Genomic DNA, 19,298 nt, shown 5'->3' on the forward strand with positions numbered 1-19,298 from the left:
TACATTCTGCTCTGCCATAGGCCAAAGCAGCTTTTTTTGTTAACCAATGGTTATAAAACATATTCACAGCATACAGAGGGGCATCCCACATCACCTCCCCTTTTCTGTCTAATTACAAAGGAAGGTTTGAACTTTAACATAATAAAATTACATATAACAAAATAGTTATCAAGCTAGAATTATAGTTACATTGTGTAGTCTACTTATATTTGACAAAATTAAAGAAAACATCATCTATTCTATCTTTGTTAGTTAGTCTAAAGTTTCATATCAAATTTATCTTTTATCATAACTAAGAAAAAATATCATTCCAACTATCCAGTCTTCAACTCCAGGACTGCAGGTGCCCACTGCTGGGTGGTGCCTGCATGATGTACAAAACCATTAGGAAACCAGACCCCAGTCTTCTCTTCCTCAGTCAACCAGTCATAGGAGACACCCTATGAGGTTATCAGCATATGCTTGGCAGCAGAAGGCATTGTAGCAGGAGTAGAAAACATATGCATTTGGGCAACTTGTTTGTGTACCTTGATTGTGCCCTCAGGATCCTGCTGGGTCTGATCTCTTATATAGCACTTCCATTTGATAACACATTGCTGCTGAGCATGTCCTACTTTATGTCTTGGTGGGTCTGATAACATCCAGCTCATGATGGACAGTTCCGGTTGCATAGTAAGGCCCATTGTCAAATGTTCAGTTTCTCCCAGTGGCTGGGATTAATGGCATGTGCTCACTTGCTTGGTCATATTTATTTTTGAAAATGATTCATGGGCACCAGTGACAGATTCTTGAAATGGCTTAAGAGTTATTGTCTTATCCCAATTCTCCAATGCTACTTTTCTTGTATGTTATTCAGTTTTCCTTTTTTCCTGTGTGTGTGTGTGTGTGTGTGTGTGTGTGTGTGTGTGTGTGTGTGTGTGTAGACTATGTAGCTCAGGCTTTAAAACTCACTGTGATCTTCCTGCTTCTGTGTCCAGATTGCTGCTAGTAAAAGAATGCATAACCACACACAGTTTGAAAATAATAGTATTTATGGTCTAAGTCTCCTCTTATAGTGGACAGGGAGACCAGGAGATGATGTCAGAGCCACTGGCAGTGGAGTTACAGGTAGTAGTGAGCTGGATGTGCTGAAAGAATCTTCAGTGCTCTTAACTGCTAAGGCATTTTCCACCCTAAGTTTTCTTTTCTTGATTATGTTTCCTTTTGAAGGCAGCTTATACAGAGCCAGACACCTGATGCTGATTAAAAAGTGGAATTCTCATCCATTTGAAAAATTAGTCTCAGGCATGGATGATCTCCCTAATTGCTTATTCAATAAAATGTGGTCAACCAAATATATATTCATTTGCCAGCAATTTGCTCTGAATTTCAGCCTTCTGGTGGGAGAAAGACCTATCATCTCCTTTGTGATCCGGTTCCTGCATTTCCTTCTTGGTTGTCTGAAGTCCCTGTGGCAACCAGCTAAAAAGTACTTTCAGTTTACCTGACCTCAGCGTGAAGCCACAGAACAAACATCTCCTTGAAGCTCACTTTAATTGTTAATATTTTGGGCATCTTTCCACTGCACCAGCATGTCCAGGAGCAAGAAAGTAAAGTGCCTACTGACTGCAGGAAGGTAGCCGGGTTTGCCAGTGGAGCCAGAGGTAAGCGTTATTGAAATGCATATTTAGAAAAGGCCTTTGGGGTGGAAGGCAGGGCCAGGAACCACGGTGGCTCTTGTCACTCAGGCCTCACTAGCCAACCATGTCCTCCAGCTCATCTGTCAGTCAGAAACGGTGCAGGTCTCTTCCTGTCGCCGGCTTCCGGGTTGACTTTGAAGAGGAGATAGCGCCTGTGTTTTGTGTGCTGTGCTGCGATTGGTGCTGCCGCGAGCTCGGCATAGATCATGGACGGTCTGGAAAACCGCATGGTGAGCGAGGGACGGCTTTTCCCAGATGGAGAGCAGCCAGTTGCTGGAGCCAGCGTGGTGGATCCTCTCCGGATCTGGGTGGGAACTTGCAGCCAGATTCCCTGTCTTGTGAAGTCCCATGCGGTCCGTGCAACTCCCTGGACCCAGGTGCAGGCTTCTGAATAACTTCCCTTGTCGGCTGAATCTGCTCAGAGCCTTGGGAACAGGGAGCTGTGTGTAGAAACAGCTTTCTAGTCAACTTCAACATGCTTTTGGCGAATCCATGGAAAGCAAATTGCCAAACTGGGAGAGACCTAGTTTTCTAGAGGTTCAGCACTTTGCATTTAAGATCTATGTCTAGTTAATTTTGTGGAGGTTGGAAAAGGCATCTCATGTGTAGGGTGGGTAGCACTCCACGCCACAGCTGTGACGTAGAGGAGTAGAATGGGTGGTTTAAAGGATTTACCAGCGCATAGGCAACAGTAAGTCTCATAAAATAGAACTAAGTTGAGGGCGGACTGCCTCTAGAGCTCTCAAAAGTTAAGTGTGTGCTAACCTGGCTTTTTAGAGATAAGGATGCCAGGATACACATTTGTTCACCAGGATTATCCGGACATATGGCTCCAAACCATTTCAAAGATGCGGCCCCTGATGTACAACCAGCTACTAGGCCCATCCTCATATTAAAGAATGGCCTCTAACAAGCAGCTCAAAGAGGGTTCACAACCAGTATTAAGTCCTGGTGTGCTGTAAAGGTCCAGTTTTCTTTTTGAGAAAAGCATAGTTCTCCCAGATGGGCAGTATGACACCAAGTGACATGCATTTGAAATGTAAAGCACTGCTGTGTTAAGGACGTCCTGATCAAGAGAGGCTTGCGTTTAGGCCTCCATGCAAGGAGAAGGAACATTCTTGGGAGAGAGAATAACAGTCTGGAGCCTAGGCATTGGGAGATTTCCCTGAGGGCCTGGTGTACTGAGAATAAAACAGAGCTCCTTCTCTAAAACCAGGAATATGCTTGAGAGAGCTGGCAGTGGTCTGGGGCCAGTGCCTTTGTGGATGTGTTGCTTCAGATCCCCAGATCACTGCCAGCTCTCTCAAGCATATTCCTGGTTTTAGAGAAGGAGCTCTGTTTTATTCTCAGTACACCAGGCCCTTAGGGAAATCTCCCAATGCCTAGGCTCCAGGCTGTTTTTCCTTGGGAAGGCATATTAATCCAGAACAGCTGCATTTTCCTGCCTTTTAGAAAAACATTTCTGCATAGAGTAAGGGATTACCATCCTACAATCCACACTGCCAGAGATACTGGTAAACAAAGAAGACCCTAAAAGAGACAAACTTTATCCCCTGGAGAAGGGGAAAGGGTCACCATCCCCTGAGCAAATTGAGAACATGGGAAGAGGGGGGAGGAAGCTACGAGAGTGAGAAGGGAAGAAAAGGAAGGATGCAGAGGTCATGAGGGAGCAGAAATTTTGAGTCAGGTGTAGATTAGAAGAAAGGACATATGACAGGTAGGATTTTAGTTGGGAGGGTGGTAGAGGAGGAAGGGAGGGATAAGGGAACTGGGATCGTCATGTAATTCAATCTTGTTTGTAATTCAAATATATAAAAATATATATATAAAATAAAAAAAAAGAAAAACATTTCTGAGATGAGCTCTCTTACGTTGACTCAGGGGGCCTTGATTCCATTCTGTTGCTCTCCAGGGTAATGACCTTGCTGTTCTCTGTATTGCAACTTCAAAGTTCTGTGACTGTACCACCTCAGAGTTTTAAAATGATCCACCTGAGTCATGCAGTCAACTCTCAAGTGCAGTCCCAGGAAAAGGACTCACATGTGGAACATGGCTTCTGTCTTCAGACCAAAGTGGGAGGCATTGTTTATTGTGTACACTGCAGGGGAAACAGGGTAGGCAATCAGCTCCTGGAGTCACCATTATGGAAAAGGACTTGATTGTGGTAGGGAGAGTGATTTTATAATTTTCCAGCAGGTTTTAATTCATGTCATTCTAAGGGACACAGACTGCATTGTGTGGGTGCATTGTTTGGGAGGGTTATATTGAGCCAATGAATATTAGACTTATAGTTAGGCAGCTAACCTATGCAAATATGTTCAGTCCTTCTTGAAATAGTTGTATCATCGCAGAGGTTGAGAAAGAGATCTATGTGTCAGTTTATAGATCTTAGCATCCAACACATGCATATGGGCAACACCAACCTATTTCATATTAATGACATTCCCTCTACTAGGGAAGTGCCTCCTCTTTTTCAAAGTCAACATAGTGAACATTGCTGGGCATTGGTGGTGCACACCTTTAATCCCAGCACTCGGGAGCCAGAGGCAGGCGTATCTCTGTGAGTTCGAGGCCAGCCTGGTCTACAGATCGAGTTCTAGGACAACCTCCACGGCAATACAGAGAAACCGTGTTTCGAAAAACAAAAGCAAAAATAAGATAGTGAACATTTTTATTTTAAAAACATAGTAATTTTTATCATTTTAAAAGTCACTTATTGGTATCATGTTAAAATACTTTCATTAAGTGCATTGTTGTTCTTATCTCGATTTTTTTCTGTTCTCCAATATTTCTAGGTCATTGATGGTTTCATTACTTTTCTCTCAAGTGATGTTGATTATTGATTTCTGGGTAGAGCAATGTCTTCTATAGCTTATGGTTGCCTCGTTTTATGTAACTGGGAATTGCTTTGAAAACCCAGTCATGTCTCTGATGAGAAAACAGTCCTGCAACTCCTTCCAGGCTGGGCCTGAACAGCTCAGTGAGAAGGAAAAATGGTGCAGTTAATGAGCATCTGCCAGTGTCTCTGGATTTTTTGTGGACATACAAATGAAGAGGGACCTGTGCAAGAATTGAGTTCACTGACTGCCAATGAGGCTGATGTAGTGACTGTGCAGAAGAAGAGGGCAGGGAGGAGGTGAGAGCTTTCCTGCTTCAACACTAGGTGGGATTAGCAAGGGGGAGTCATGTAATCAATTTTAGATGCTCCATAATGTAGCATGAAAACTAAAAGACACAGAGACAGATACTGGGGTTCAAGCATCAAGCTGAAGATCAGAAAAGCAAAGCAGCTGGTCACTAGCTCTCTCGCCTCTAGCTCAGGCTGAAAGGGCTGATCCATTTGCTCTTCACCAAGCCTCAGACTGTTGCCTCTCCTCAGTGTGGCTAGAGAATCCTGAGTCTAAGCCTACTGAAGACTCTGTTCCTATCTTTTCCACCTCTCTAGTCTTGGGATTAAAGGCCAGTGATACCAAATGCCGAGATCATCTTTGTGTGAGCTCCTTCTCTTAGCACTGGATTAATTTCGTGCAGTCAGTGTGGCGTTGAACTATCAGAGATCTGCCTGCTTGTTCTGGGATTAAAGGTGTGTGCCAGGCTTGTGGCAGACTTTGCTTTCTGAATCCATCAATAGCATATCACCACACATAAATGTCCTGACTGGCCATTTCTGGTGTCCACAGACTAGGGCAATCAAGAATCTGGTTAAAGGACTGACCTTATCATGAAACCAAATTAAAGTATAGTTACAGTAGTTCAACCAATATAGAAGATCTAGGTAAAATGTTGTGTCCCTGCCGAACAGGATGGCTATTTGTCTGGTTTAAGATATTCATCCTTAGAGAAGAGGTTTGAGAAATCTTTGATAAGTTCTCATACAAATCCCTAGTCTATGGAGTACATGGCCATAAAGCCTGTTTCAACTTCTGAAAAAATATATATTTTTTTATTTTATTCATTCTCTTTCCTGCTTCCAAGCCCTACCATGACCGCTCATTGTTTTATAATTCATGTCCTATTTTTTTGTTAACAACAGTTACAGTAACAAAAGTTACTGTGTAAATGTGATCTGTGTTTGGCTGCTGGATTTCCCAGCTATGAGGCAATGGGTTGGCTGTACTGCACATTGAGTGTCTAATGCAATGTGCATATGAACAGGATATGCTCTAGAAGAGTGAATGTCTACTAAAATACAAACTTTCTAGACTAGGGCCCTGTCTCTTGGGCTGGAAGGGCAGAGCTAGAAACTCTGTGTTGTCTGAATCATTTGATCTCTGATCTCCAGTAGGGGATCTGCTAATATTCCCAGGCCCAGCTGGGTGACCCTAGCCAATGAGGGACTCTGGGTAGCTTAGCAATCAGGAGTGCTAGTGGCAGGTAGCTTGGGAGTTCTTTCCATGATTGTCTTCTGCTTCTGTGGTAGTTGCAAGGAAGACCACAGGCCATGTTATTGCGAGTGTAGGGTGTTTAGGGCAGGTCGGCTGAGCTGTCATCTCTCCTGGGTTTGGATGGACCATGAGACACACTGTGGTTCTGTTGGTCTATGTGATAACCTGGGCAGTGGCTCTTGTCCTCTGAGCCTCCCTGTACATGGATTTCCTGGGGAGCGGGAGACTCTGTTGCCCTGGCAGAGTAGGATAGGATGCTTGTAGAATCACTGTCTGGTGTGACACACGGGCACTGCTTTAGGTGTGCAGTGGGAAGATCGATTGGAAAGCTGAAGGTCTGGTTTCCAGAAGTTTGGAATAGTGCATTCCACTTTCAGGTGTGTCTTATAAATGTTACAAATAGCTTAGAAACTGGTAGAAAGATAGTGATGTGGACCACCTTCAGCAACACAGGAGCAGAATGATTTTAAATTTCTGGTGCCACCAGCTGCAATGTGATTCAGTGAAGTTTAGTTCCAGGGAACAAAAGGAGTTTCTGATCTGCAGAGATTCTCCAGTGTACATAGTGTTGGGCAGGGAGATAGGGCAGAATCCACGTCTTCTATCATAATCCATGGGCAGGAAGCAGATTTTAAATTATTCTTCTGAGTTATTTTGGGATTGGGCATCAGTGGGCCTGGGTTTACCTGAAACCACAAGGAGGCATAAAGGGCTACAATCTTATTTTACATACCAAACCAGTTCCCTATCCCTTCCATCCTCCCCCCACCCCCATCTCACCCTCCAGTCACTCCTCAGGGAGGGTGAGGCCTCCCATGGGGATCATCAAAATCTGACACATCATTTGAAGCAGGACCTAGGTCCTCCCCAATGTATCTAGGCTGAGAGAGTATCCCTCCATAGGCAATGGGCTTCCAAAGCCCATTCCTGTACTAGGGATAAATACTGGTTCCAGTGCCAGAGGCCCCAAAGACTGGCCAGGCCCCCCAACTGACACCCATGTTCAGGGGACCTGGTTCAGTCCTATGCTGGTTCCCAGGCTGTCAGACTGGGGTCCGTGATCTCCCACTTTCTCAGGCCAGCTGTTTCTGTGGGTTTCCCCAGCATGGTGTTGACTCCTCCCTGTCTATAACTGGATTCCAGGAGTTCGGCTCAGTGCTTAGCTTTGGATCTCTGCTTCTGCTTCCATCAGCTACTGGATGAAGGCTCTAGGATGGCATTTCAGGCAGTCATCACTCTCATTATAGGGGAAGGGCATTTAAGGTAGCCTCTCCACTATTGCTTAGATTCTTGGTTGGGGTCATCCTGGTGGTCCCTGGAAATTTCCCTAGTGCCAGACATCTTACCAAACCCTCAATGGCTCCTCCTATTCAGGTTGTCTCTTTTCTTGCTCTCCTTCTCTGTTCTTCTCCCAACTAGACTTTCCTGATCCCTCATGTTCTCCTGCCCCCTCTTCTTCTTCCCTCCTCTTTCTCCTGCCTCCCTGCTCCCATGCTCCCAATTTGCTCAGGAGATCTTGTCCCTTTCCCCTTCTCCAGGGGAGCATGCATGTCTCTCTTAGGGTCCTCCTTGTTTCCCAGCTTCTCTGGTGTTGTGGATTGTAGGCTGGTTATCCCCTCCTGCATGTCTAATATCCACTTATGAGTGAGTACATATCATGTTTTTCTTTCTGTGTCTGGGTTACCTCACTCAGAATGGTTTCTTCTAGTTCCATTCATTTGCCTGCAAATTTCAAGATTTCATTGTTTTTCCTCAGAGTAATACTCCACTGTATAAATGTACCACATTTTCTTTATCCATTCTTCAGTTGAGGGGCACCTAGGTTGCTTTTCAGGTTCTGGCTGTTACAAATAGTGCTGCTGTGAACATAGTTGAACAGATGTCCTTGTAGTATGAATGTGCATCCATTGGTTATATGCCTAAGAGTGGAATTGCTGAGTCTTGAGGTAGACTGATACTCATTTTCCTGAGTAACTACCATACTGATTGTCAAAGTGGCTGTACAATTTTGCATTTCCATGAGCATGGAGGAGTGTTGCCCTTTCTCTACATCCTCTCCAGCATAAACTGTCCTTGGTATTTTTTATTGTAGCCATTTTGCCAGGTGTAGGGTGGTACCTCAGGGTTGCTTTGATTTGCATTTTCCTGATGGCTAAGGGTGTTGAGTAATTTCTTAAGTGTCTTTCAGCCATTTTAGATTCCTCTTTTGAGGATTTTCTATTTGATTCTGTTCCCCATTTAAAAAAAAATTATTTAAATTAGAAACAAGCCTGCTTCACATGTCAATACTAGCTTTCTCTCCCTTCCCTCCTCCCCCAACACCCCTAGCCCCCCACCCCATTCTGCCCTCCACTCCCCAGGGAGGGTGAGGCCCTCCATTGGGGATCCTCAAAGTCTGTCATATCCTCCAGGGCAGGGCCTAGGCCCTCCCCCATGTGTCTAGGCTGAGAGAGCATCCATCCACTTGGAATGGGCTCCCAAAGTCCATTTGTACACCAAGGATAAATACAGATGTACTACCCTAGGCCCCAAAGACTGCCAAGGACTCCACAGACACCCACATTTAGGGGTCTGCATCAGTCAGTCCTATGCTGGCCTCTCAGCCATCAGCCTGGGGTCCATGAGCTCCCCCTTATTCTTGTCAGCTGTTTCTGTGGGTTTCTCCAGCCTGGTCTTGACCCCTTTGCTCATCACTCCTCCCTCTCTGCAGCTGGGTTCCAGGAGTTCAGTTCAGTGTTTAGCTGTGGGTGTCTGCCTCTGCTTCCATCAGCCACTGGATGAAGGCTCTAGGATGGCATATAAGGCAGTCATCAGTCTCATTATCTGGGAAGGGCATTTAAGGGAGCCTCTCCACTATTGCTTAGATTGCCAGTTGGTGTCATCCTTGTAGATTTCTGGACATCTCCCTAGTGCCAGATCTCTCCCCAAATGGCTCCCTCTATTATGGTATCTCTCACCTTGCTCTCCTCTATTCTTCCCCCTACTCAACCTTCCTGCTCCCCATGTCCTCCTCTCCCCTCCTCTTCTCCCCCTCTCTTTCTCCAGGCTCCCTCTCCCCTCCCCCATGCTCCCATCCTCTCAGGAGATCCTGTCCCCTTCTGCTCCTCCCGGGTACCATGCATGTCTCTCTTAGGGTCCTCCCTGTTTCCCAGACTCTCTGGCAGTGGGATTGTAGGTTGGCAATCCCCTGCTCCATGTCTAAAATCCATATATGAGTGAGTACATACCATGTTTGTTTTTTTGTGACTGAGTTACGTCACTCAGGATGGTTTCTTCTAGTTCCATCCATTTGCCTGTGAATTTCAAGATTCCATTGGTTTTTTTCTCCATTGTGTAAATGTACCACATTTTCTTTATCCATTCTTTGTTGAGGGGCATCTGGGTTGCTTCAAGTTTCTGGCTATTATAAATAACGCTGCTATGAACATAGTTGAACAGATGACATGGGTTGCAAAGGTAGACAGGGAGAAGCATGTCCCTCTTGCCTTGATGAGTCAGTGCCACACACAGAGCCCACATGCTCTGAAGCACTCTCTTCATTGCAGTGCTGCTTGAACCCATCATAGAAGTAATCTACTTTCATTTCCTCCCCTTTGTGTTTAGCAGAGTTGTGCTTGCATGCACTAGCAGCTAGGAGATGATGGTAGAAGGTTGTTGTACCTCTGACTGGCACTTCTGGCTTGCTGTTGTCCTTGGAGAAATCAGGACCTGTGTCAGAGGAGGGCCATAATTTAAATGATCATTACATACTTAGAGCTATTACAGTACATATAATACATTAATAGCATTTTTAATTTTTAACTTATAAGGATCTTGAGCTATTGTTTTCGGAGGTACATTTTGATGCTATTCTGTGTTTTTATGATGAGATATAAGCAAAGTATAAAAAGCAGTGATAATGCAATGATATTTATTTTGAGGTGTATACCTTTACACTTAGTTATATATTTGTAGCAGATTACATACCTAGACCATCATTGTGGAAACACACTTCCAGTACCAAGAATAAAATACAATTCTTGATTTTAGTCTGCTTTTGAGGGTATATAGGGGATTTGAAAAGGTGCTGGCATATTTTGATAGATACTAAAATGGCTACACAAGCATGCTGAGTCCATTTGCTTGGAATACCTTTTTACTACCCTTTACCAGGAGGTAATGTTTATCTTTGATGTTGAGGTATGTTTCTTGTATGTCAGAAGGATGCACGCTATTTTCATATCCATTCTGTTAGCCTGTATCATCTTATTGGGTAATTGAGACCATTTATATTGAGATATATCAGTGACCACTGATTGCTGATTCCTGCTACATTTATTTTGCTCTCATTGTTCGTGTGTGTGTGTGGGGGGGGGAGAGCTTGAGAGAGAGAGAAATTACCCCATCGTGGTAACTGAAACTTTTTCTGGGATAGTAATGTAGGTTGGCATCTGTGGTCTCCTGGAGTCTGCAGCACATATGGCCAGGCTCTTCTTAAGCACTTAAGTGTAATTTTAATAAGCCTACCTTTATGTATGGTTGTTTTTCCCTTGCAGTTTTTAATATTCTTTCTTTGTTCTCTACTTTTATTGTTTAGATTATTATGTAGTGGGGTGACTTTTTTTTTTTGTCTAATCTCTTTGGTGTTCTGCATGTTTCTTATACTTTGGGACTCTCTTCCTTCAGGATAGAGAGACATTTCCTTCTATTATTGTTTTGAACATATTCTCTATGCCTTTGACCTGAGTTTCTTCTTTTTCCTCTCTTCTTTATCCCTGTATTTGTTCTTTTGTAATATCCTAGATTCTAGATTTCTTGATTTTGTTTGTTTATTTGTTTCAGCACTCTCTCTCTCTTTCTTTCTTTCTTTTTTTCTTTCTTTTTTGGATTTGCCATTCTGTTTGACCGATATATCCATTTCTTCTATCTTAATATCTTCAGTGCCTGAGATTCTTTCTTCCATACCCTGTATTCTGTTGGTGAAGCTTGCCTCTGTAGTTCCAGTTTGTATTACTAAATTTCTCAATTTCTAAGTTTTCCTCCATTTGTATTTTCTTTATTGTTTCTATTTCCATGTTCAGGTTTTGGACAGGTTTTGTTCATTTCCTTCAACTGTTTGTTTTCTTTTACTTGGTTTATTTAAAAGATTTATTCATTTCCTCCAATAGTTTGTGTTTTCGTCATTTTCTTTAGGGGATTCCTTCATTTCCTCTTTAAGGACCTCTATCATCTTCATATAGTTGATGTTAAGGTCTTTTTCTTGTTCTTCATTCTTGTTGGAATATTCAGAGCCTGCAGTGCTAGGGTTGCTAGGTTCTGGTAGAAATTTAGTACTCTGGCTGTGACTGACTCTGCTCTTATGCTGTCATCTAGACATCTATAGGTCCTAGGTGTTGATTTCTGGCTTTGTCTCAGTTGCATGAGTGCTATGCTTTTTTTTTTTTTTTATTTCCTCTCTGGATTTTTTCAGAGTCTGATAGCTGTGTGTTGCCTGATTTATTGGCCTGCTCTGCTGGTGTGTTCACAGGGAATGCCTCTGGTGTTGGTGACTGGGCTGCAACAAAAAGTTGAGAGGAGGAGGGTTATAGAGGATGGTCTGTAGATCCACAGGAGATGTTGGCAGGAGGAAGGGAGGCTTCAGCTGGTGATCTGTTGTGCAGCACTAGAGACAAGCCCTAGGGGGCATCTTTGCCTTTTATGTTCTTCCTGCCACATCTTCTACAAGGTTCCCTGAGACTCAGGAGAGGACTGAGCTATGAATGTTGCTTTAAGACTGAGCATTCTCAGTCAGGTATTTTTGTTTTTTTTCTTCGAGACGGGGTTTCTCTGTGGCTTTGGAGGCCATCCTGGAACGAGCTCTTGAAGACCAGACTGGTCTTGAACTCTTAGAGATCCACCTGCCTCTGCCTCTCAATTGCTGGGATAAGGCATGTGCCACCAACGCCTGGCTTCAGTCAGGTATTCTTTACACTTTGGCCAGATATGTATCACCATGTCAGTCAGTCACCATCTGCTTCAGTTAGGAGCATCTGAGTTGAGAGATGGGACCTCCATTGATCTATGGATATATTGGTAAGTTATTTTCAGTCAGTTTAATTCTATGCTCACTGAGCAGGATGATAGCAATGCATTCTTACCTAAGGCCTATGTTCTATCTAGCCTTAAGTTCTTGGTCTGATAATGGTGCCAGGTATTTTTTCATCCTGTGGAGAGGTACTTGATACAGTTGGGAAGTGGTTGCTTACTCCCATGATATTTGTGCTACTATTGCACCAGTGCACAGGTTTTGCCAGGTCAGTCATGACTGTAGTAGGTTAAAGTGTTTGCAGTTGGCCGTGCCTGAAGAGTTCTTGTCTCCTCCAGAAGCTTGCAGCACTATGAAACAAGTCAGTGGGGGATCAAGCTTCTGCTTCCTTATCACTTTGCTGCTCCATGACTCAAGCATATGGCGTCTTCATCAATAGGATCTTCTCAGCATGTTGTCGAGGATAACCAAGAGCAATAGCAATACAGTGGAATTTCGGGGGGATTTTGGGAACTTAATTGGCAAAAATTCTAAAAGAAGTAACTTACACATGCCACAAAATTTTTATTTGTTTCCCTCTCATGTCTAGTAGGAGCATTCTTGTTCTGTTTCAGAATGCCTCCATTTAAGTTCTGTATCTCGCTCTACTCACCTTTCAATGTGTGCATTTGTGTCTCCGTGTGCATGCGGGCACGTGTGTGTGTGTGTGTGTGTGTGTGTGTGTGTGTGTGTGTGTGTATGTGTGAGTATATGTTAGTGATATTAAAGTATAGTAAATTTAAATGTCTTTTTCAAAAGATCTTTTATTTTATTTATCTCTTTCCCTTCTCCCTGCCATACCCTCCCTCTATTCCCCCATTCCAGTTTAACCCTCCTTATTCCTTTTTTCCCTCTGTATCTGTGTCCTTTTTCTCCCCTCTCTCCATAGCTGTTCCCAAGGAATTTTATTCATTTCATGAACTCCATGGGTATTACAATTGAAACACATTTCTGGATATTTGACACCAACCTCCACAGCAACAGAAAACATGTGATGCTTAGCTACTTTATTCGGGGTTGCCTTGCTGAAAGTAACTTTTCTAGCTCTTTCTGTTTGGTTGTGAATTCCATAGCTTCATTTTTCTCAATATCTGAGTTACATTACCGTCTATGACTATAACAATTTTCATTATTCATTCATCACTTGATGCAAACCTAGGGTGTTTCCATTTACTGGCTGTTGAAAATACAATCGCAATGAACATGGATTAGCAGAGGCCTCTAGAATATGATACAGAGTATTTTTCTGTATATACATGTGAGCGTGGTACTGCCGGGTCATATAGTATATCTAGAGTTAGCCATTGAGGAAGCTCCATACTGATTCTAAAATGGTTTCACTACTTTTCATTCCCTCAATCACTGAAATGGAGTTCTCTTTTCTGTACACCAATGCCAGCGCTAGTCATTTTTTATTTTATTTTATTTTTTAATTTTAGGCCTTCTGACTTCGGTGATATAAAATCAGAGAGAAGTTGTAATTTGCATTTCCCCAGTACCTAAGTATGTTTAAACACTTTTAAATATTTGTCAGCCTTTTTAAATTTCATTTTCTGAGAATTCTTTTTAGCTCTATGCCCCTTGATTAATATTTAAAATATAAACACCTAAGGACTCCCCTTTCTTTCATCTCTCCAATCACTTCATGCCCCTGTTGTGGATATTACTTTAACAGTGAAAGGATGTGTTATGTTTGTTTATGTTGTGGAATATTAGTATAACTATGTGAAGGTGTGTTACATTTGTTTATGCTGCATTTGTTTAGTTATGTAAAGATGTCCTGCTCTTCTATGTTGCCTGCCTAAGGTACTTGATTGGTCCAAAAAGCTGAACAGCCAGTAGCTGTGCAGAAGAGAGATAAGCAGGACTGACTGTCAGAAAGAATAAATAGGAGTGGGAATCTACAGAGATACTAAGAATGAGAGGGACATGCCCTTGACCAGAAGCCAGGCAGCAGCTAGCCAGCCAGACACCAGAAGTAGGACATACAGAAAGGACAGGTAAAAAGCCCCAATCCAAAATGTAGATAAAGGGAAACAAGTTAAGTTACCAAAGCTAGCAAGAAACAAGCCTAAGCTAAGGCCAAATATTCATAACTAATAAGAAGTCTCTGTGTCATGAGTTGGGAGCTAGTTGGTGACCCAAAAGAAAGCCTACTACATGCCCCCACTTACTCTGTCTCAAGCTGGTTGTTTCTATTTGTTGTTATTATTGTGTATACATTTAAATGTCTATGCACATAAACAATTATAAGCTGCTGAGTTGATTTGATATTTCATCTATTTATATGATTTCAGGGCAGATGACTTTGTTTTGGATAACCACCTAGGAGCCTCATCCCCAGGAAAGAACAATTGTCCATCTCTCAAGAGTCATTAATTCCTGTAGTATGTTGTCTAGGGAGTTGGTCTCATTAGATGCCCACAAACCTTCTATGTTAGTATGTGTAATGGCCATGCTTCCTCCTTCACCTAAGACCTTCTTGCAGGGCTGAGTCTGTCTTGCCAACTGTGGCTTTGGGTTCCCAATGCCTGTAGGATACTGCTCTGACGGTACAGTACTCCTATTCCAGGGCCCTGTGGTAGCTGTGGATACTGCTCTGACAGTACAGTTCTCCTCTTCCAGGGCCCTGTGCTAGCTGTAGATGGGCTGCCCTGTTGTCTCCAATGGCGCTCATCTCACACTGACTCTCCAGGTTAGCTGCCAAGTGCTCTCCATTCTTACTCTTGCCTCAAAACTGAGGTCAGGCTAAAGTAATGTCTAGCAGGGCATCTCCTGGGAGGGGTGTATGTGTCTGTGAGCATGTTGTATGGGTGTGTCTGTGAGGGACTTGCCTGGGGGTGCATCTGGAGATTGCTGTTCTTTGAGGAGATAAGCAGAGAATTTTCTGCTGTGTTTGCCTCAGGGAGAGGGTGTGTCTAGTAGTCAATTGTCGGATTTGGCCTAGGGAGGCAGGAAGGTGGGGCTGCACAGTAAACAACAACCCAGCTCTTGTCTTGCCTATCTCAAATACCTGTGGCACTGAAGAAGGTGTTCGTGGAGTGCCGTCTTCCCAGTCACTTGCAGCCCTGGAACTAATCCGTGGAGATCCACAGGACCTGGATTGATCTGGGCAAGGTGTCAACCAGGGCTGATGATGAAACCCAGAGGGGTGGAGGTCACAGTGCTGCTGCTGTGGTTGACAGGAGTAGCAGGATGCTGGGAAGAGCCTGGTCATATGGGTGTGAAGCAGATGCTGCAAAGTGAGGCTGATGTCCACTTACCCTTTTTAAGGCTCTTCCTGCCACCAGGCTGCTTTCTGATTCCTTAGTCTCTAAGCCACTCTCCATACCCTATTTTGAGCCCATTCCCTGTGGAGGGATACTCCTTAGCCCAGACACATGGAGGAGGGCCTAGGTCCTCCCACAAATGATGTGATTGACATTTATGCCCCCCATGGAAGGCCTCACCCTCCTGGGGGAGTGGTATGGGGTGGGTTGGGGGGGTATGGGAGAACGGGAGGGAGAGGGAACTAGGATTGACATTTAAATTAAGGTTGTTTCTAAATACAATAAATTTAATTTAAAAAAATCAAAAATATATTCAACTATATTTGTGAGTATGGGTGTTTGTGTGTGTTATTGAGAAAATGTTTACTATCATATTCACTCTGTAGAACAACCTGGCTTGAATTCAAGGAGATCATGGCTTTGCTATCATACTTGGCTGTCTTCATTTCTGAGAATAATTTGACAGGGATCAGTGGCTGACCCCAGAAATGACTTTAAGAGATATGGTTCTGAACCGCAGGACCTCTGCTTAGATTAAGCTGGGACAGCTAGTGCATTTTGGAAAAGGATTTCAGGAATAGTCAATATAAAACAGAGTTGGAATTTATTTTGAGGCATGGTTTGTCTATGTAACTCTAGCTGTCCTTGATCTTGGAATGTAGACAACATTGGCCCCAAACTCCCAGTATCCTGCTTGCCTCTGCAGCCCAAGTATTGGAATAAAATTGTAACTTTATTATTTATTTACTTATGCTTGATTGTAAATATGTGCTCCTTTATGTGTGGAAATGTCTGCATGTATGTCATGGTTTGGGTGTAAAAATCAGAGAACAGTTTTGGGTGTTGTTCTCTTCTCTTCAGCATGTTGGAGACAGGGTCTCTGGTTTGCTATCACATGTAAATAGACTTGCAGCATTTCTCCTGTCTGCCTTTTATCTTCCCTTAAAAGCACTGGACTAGAGACATGCACTGTTGCAGCTCTATGTATAATGCAGAAGTAAAGATAGTTGTAAGGTGAGTACTTTACAGGTTAAGCCATTTCACAGCCCTAGAGTTTATTAAGTAGAGATTTTTTTGGAGTCTGTGTTGAGACACAGTCTCACTTTCCAACTCTGTCTAGCCTAGAAACTCACTATGTAGAAGATAGGCTAGGCCTGTGACTTGAAGAGAGAAATCTGCCTCTGCTTCATATTACCCCATCTGGGTAAAAGGAGATGGTTATCATGGATTTGGCATAAATAGTAATAGAAAGAAAGAACTTTGGAAAAGTGTGGTCTTGTGAGGGAGAGCCACACTTAAGAATTGATACAAAGCCATGGTGCAGTTTTGGTGACTTTGTAAGTTCCATTTCAAAGGGTTCTAATGGAGTTTCTCTTTGTGTCTCTCTCTTCACTATGTCTCTCTGTCTCTCTATATCTCTCTTTTTCTTCCTCTCCTTGGTAACAAGATCATTGGTCAGTTCTTGAGGAGGCGTGGGTAGGACTCTCATTTCCTAAGGTAAAGCATGGGTCAGAAGACTCCTGCACTGTGCCTTACTCTACATAAGGTTCATAATCTTCCCCTGGAAATCTTCAGAAAATTGCTGCTTACATCTGGCAACAGAGTTAGTCCATATTCAAAAGGTTTTATATACTTTGGCCTCCAACATGGCTTTTTGGTATTTGAGATAATGAAGGGACCAGCTCCCCATTTCGGCAGCCATAACAGCCGGACACGTGCTTTTCTGACCTTGCCTTGGTTAGGAGGTTAGGTGCCTGCCTCATGGCAAGGAACAAATCAGAAGTTAGCTGGTGGTGCTATGCTTTACGGCTCTGTGTGTGCTTTACGGACAAGCGCACAGCAATGACTCGCAGAGCATAGCAACCACCCTGGGAGGGCCTATGGACCATAACAACCAGTTGACCAATCAACACAGGGCAAGCCCTCCAAGCCTGGAGGCATACTAATCCTGAGCCTGTTTGTACCCCTAGACACTCCCCTTACGCTGCCCTATAAGATCTCTATGCAGCCGCTTCCAACTGTCTTTGCTAGCCATCTGCCATAGCGGGTGGATGAAAGACCCAAGCTAACATGGGGTTAGCTCGTTAAACAACAATAAAGCCTCATGCAGTTTGCATCAAGCTTTCGACTCAGCCTGATGATTGGGGTGGCCTAGGTCCTGGGCTAAGATCCTGGAAGCCTGAGCTTTCCGGGGGTCTTACAATATTGCTTAAAAAAGGGGTTTTCTCTGTCCGCACAGCAAACTTTATCAATTTTGTGTGATGGTTAATATTGATTTTCAACTTACTAAGATCTAGAATCAGCCAAGGGGCACTTCTCCGGGCACACCCGTGAGGGCCTATCTACGTCATGCTATCCTCTGGGGTGAGCTTATGAGAGATTAGCTTGTATGTTAAGTTCCTTGAAATGAGAAGACTCTTCTCCCTTTCAGTGAAAGCGCCATTCCATTCCTTGGTTGCGGTACCAAATTATGTAATAAGGACTGACAGTTATCATTGTCTAGCTTCCTACTGTGGATACAGTGTGATCAGGTTAACTGTAGAATCACCATACAGTGGGCTGCAGGAATAGAGACTACCCTTGCTTGTTCTCTGCCTGGAGCTCAGACTGGGTGGTGGCTGGGGTTCTTCTAGCATGGCATCTTGACTGCCAATCCAAGATTGAAGGGCTCATGGGGAGCTGGTGACCCCTTATCAGTTTTGAAACACCTTCGGAGAGGACCAGGGAGGACACTGCTTACAGTAGGCACCTGAAAGTGTGCTAGATTCTAGAACCATAGGGTAACCAAGGACAGCTCCCAGTGTGGAATACAACTGCCATGGTAGGAAAGCTGTGTGTGCTAGGGATGGCAAAATCTGAAGCGTGGAGCTTGTCCAGTCCATAAGAGCCCAGAAGGTCATTCAGAGTCTCAGAATTTGTAATACAGGAAGTTGTTCACAAAGGGAATAACAGGAGCACAGCTTCCTGTTCTGTTTCCTTAAAGGTGATTGATTGTTTGCTATGCCCTATTCTCCCCTTTTGGTAAACAGTGGGCTGTTACTTATTTTTTCACATTTTTAAGGAGACTGTTGGCTTGTTAATTGTTGGAATTTTTAATTTTAAGGGATTTAAGAATTTGCAAGTGTTTTATGTTATGATTAATATGAGGCTTTGGGACCGTGGATGGAAATGTCTTGTTTGATAGGAATGTACCATAAAATTTGAGTCAAGTGAACATTTTCCCCCAAAGTTATTTTGAGTCAGGCTATTTTTTATCAGTTTAATAGAAATGAGACTACTCCCATGCCCTGTTTGCTGCTCAGAGTATAAAGAACCTGGATACCAATTCATGGATGTCTGTAAGGCTTCCTACTGAAGCACACTTTTATCAATGATCTCTGACATGCGTGCTTGTGTCTCTTCAGTGTCACTAATGTGTAACTGCATACTGCTTTGCATTATGTCATCAACCCTGCAACCATATACATACAGCCAACAAAAGACAGACTCAGTAGGTTGTCTTCATGTATCTCAGCATTCTTATTCATATGCACTTTACAGGGAAGAAGTAGGAAGAGAAAGAAATATTTGAGAAGGGATGGAGTAAAAAGGGGAAAGTGGTGTAATAGCTTTTTTTTTTTAAAAAAAATTAATTTAAATTAGAAACAAGCGTGTTTTACATGTCAATCCCTGTTCCTTCTCCCTACCCTCCTCCCCTGCCCCCAACTAACACCCTACCTATCTAATACCATTCTGCTCCCCAGGGAGAGTGAGGCCTTCCATGGAGGTTTCTTCAGAGTCTGTCATATCCTCTGGGATAGGGCCTAGGTCCTCCCCCATGTGTCTAGGCTCAGGGAGTGTCCCTCTGTGTAAAATGGGCTCCCTAGGCTAGGGATAAGTACTGATCCACTACAAGAGGCCCCATATATTCCCGAAGCCTCCT

At 43.4% G+C, this 19,298-nt stretch overlaps 1 protein-coding gene across 8 annotated transcripts in view; it reads left to right on the top strand.

Moving 5' to 3' along the window:
* Positions 1-1,806: 1,806 nt before the first annotated feature.
* LOC100755006 (zinc finger protein 120) overlaps positions 1,807-19,298 on the top strand; it is a 44,232-nt gene continuing 26,740 nt past the window's right edge. For 7 of the 8 annotated variants that reach the window (XR_004771865.1, XR_004771866.1, XR_004771863.1 and 4 more), the window contains exon 1: positions 1,813-1,987. Coding sequence is in view for 4 of the 8 variants with exons in the window: in XM_035451181.1 (XP_035307072.1) it covers positions 1,886-1,987 (102 nt within the window). In the remaining 4 variants the exon portion in view is untranslated. Of the gene's footprint in view, positions 1,988-19,298 lie in introns of all 8 variants that reach the window. The other variant, XM_027389747.2, reaches the window with a different exon arrangement.

The sequence above is a fragment of the Cricetulus griseus genome (assembly GCF_003668045.3).
Source record: "Cricetulus griseus strain 17A/GY chromosome 1 unlocalized genomic scaffold, alternate assembly CriGri-PICRH-1.0 chr1_0, whole genome shotgun sequence".
Taxonomy (NCBI): domain Eukaryota; kingdom Metazoa; phylum Chordata; class Mammalia; order Rodentia; family Cricetidae; genus Cricetulus; species Cricetulus griseus.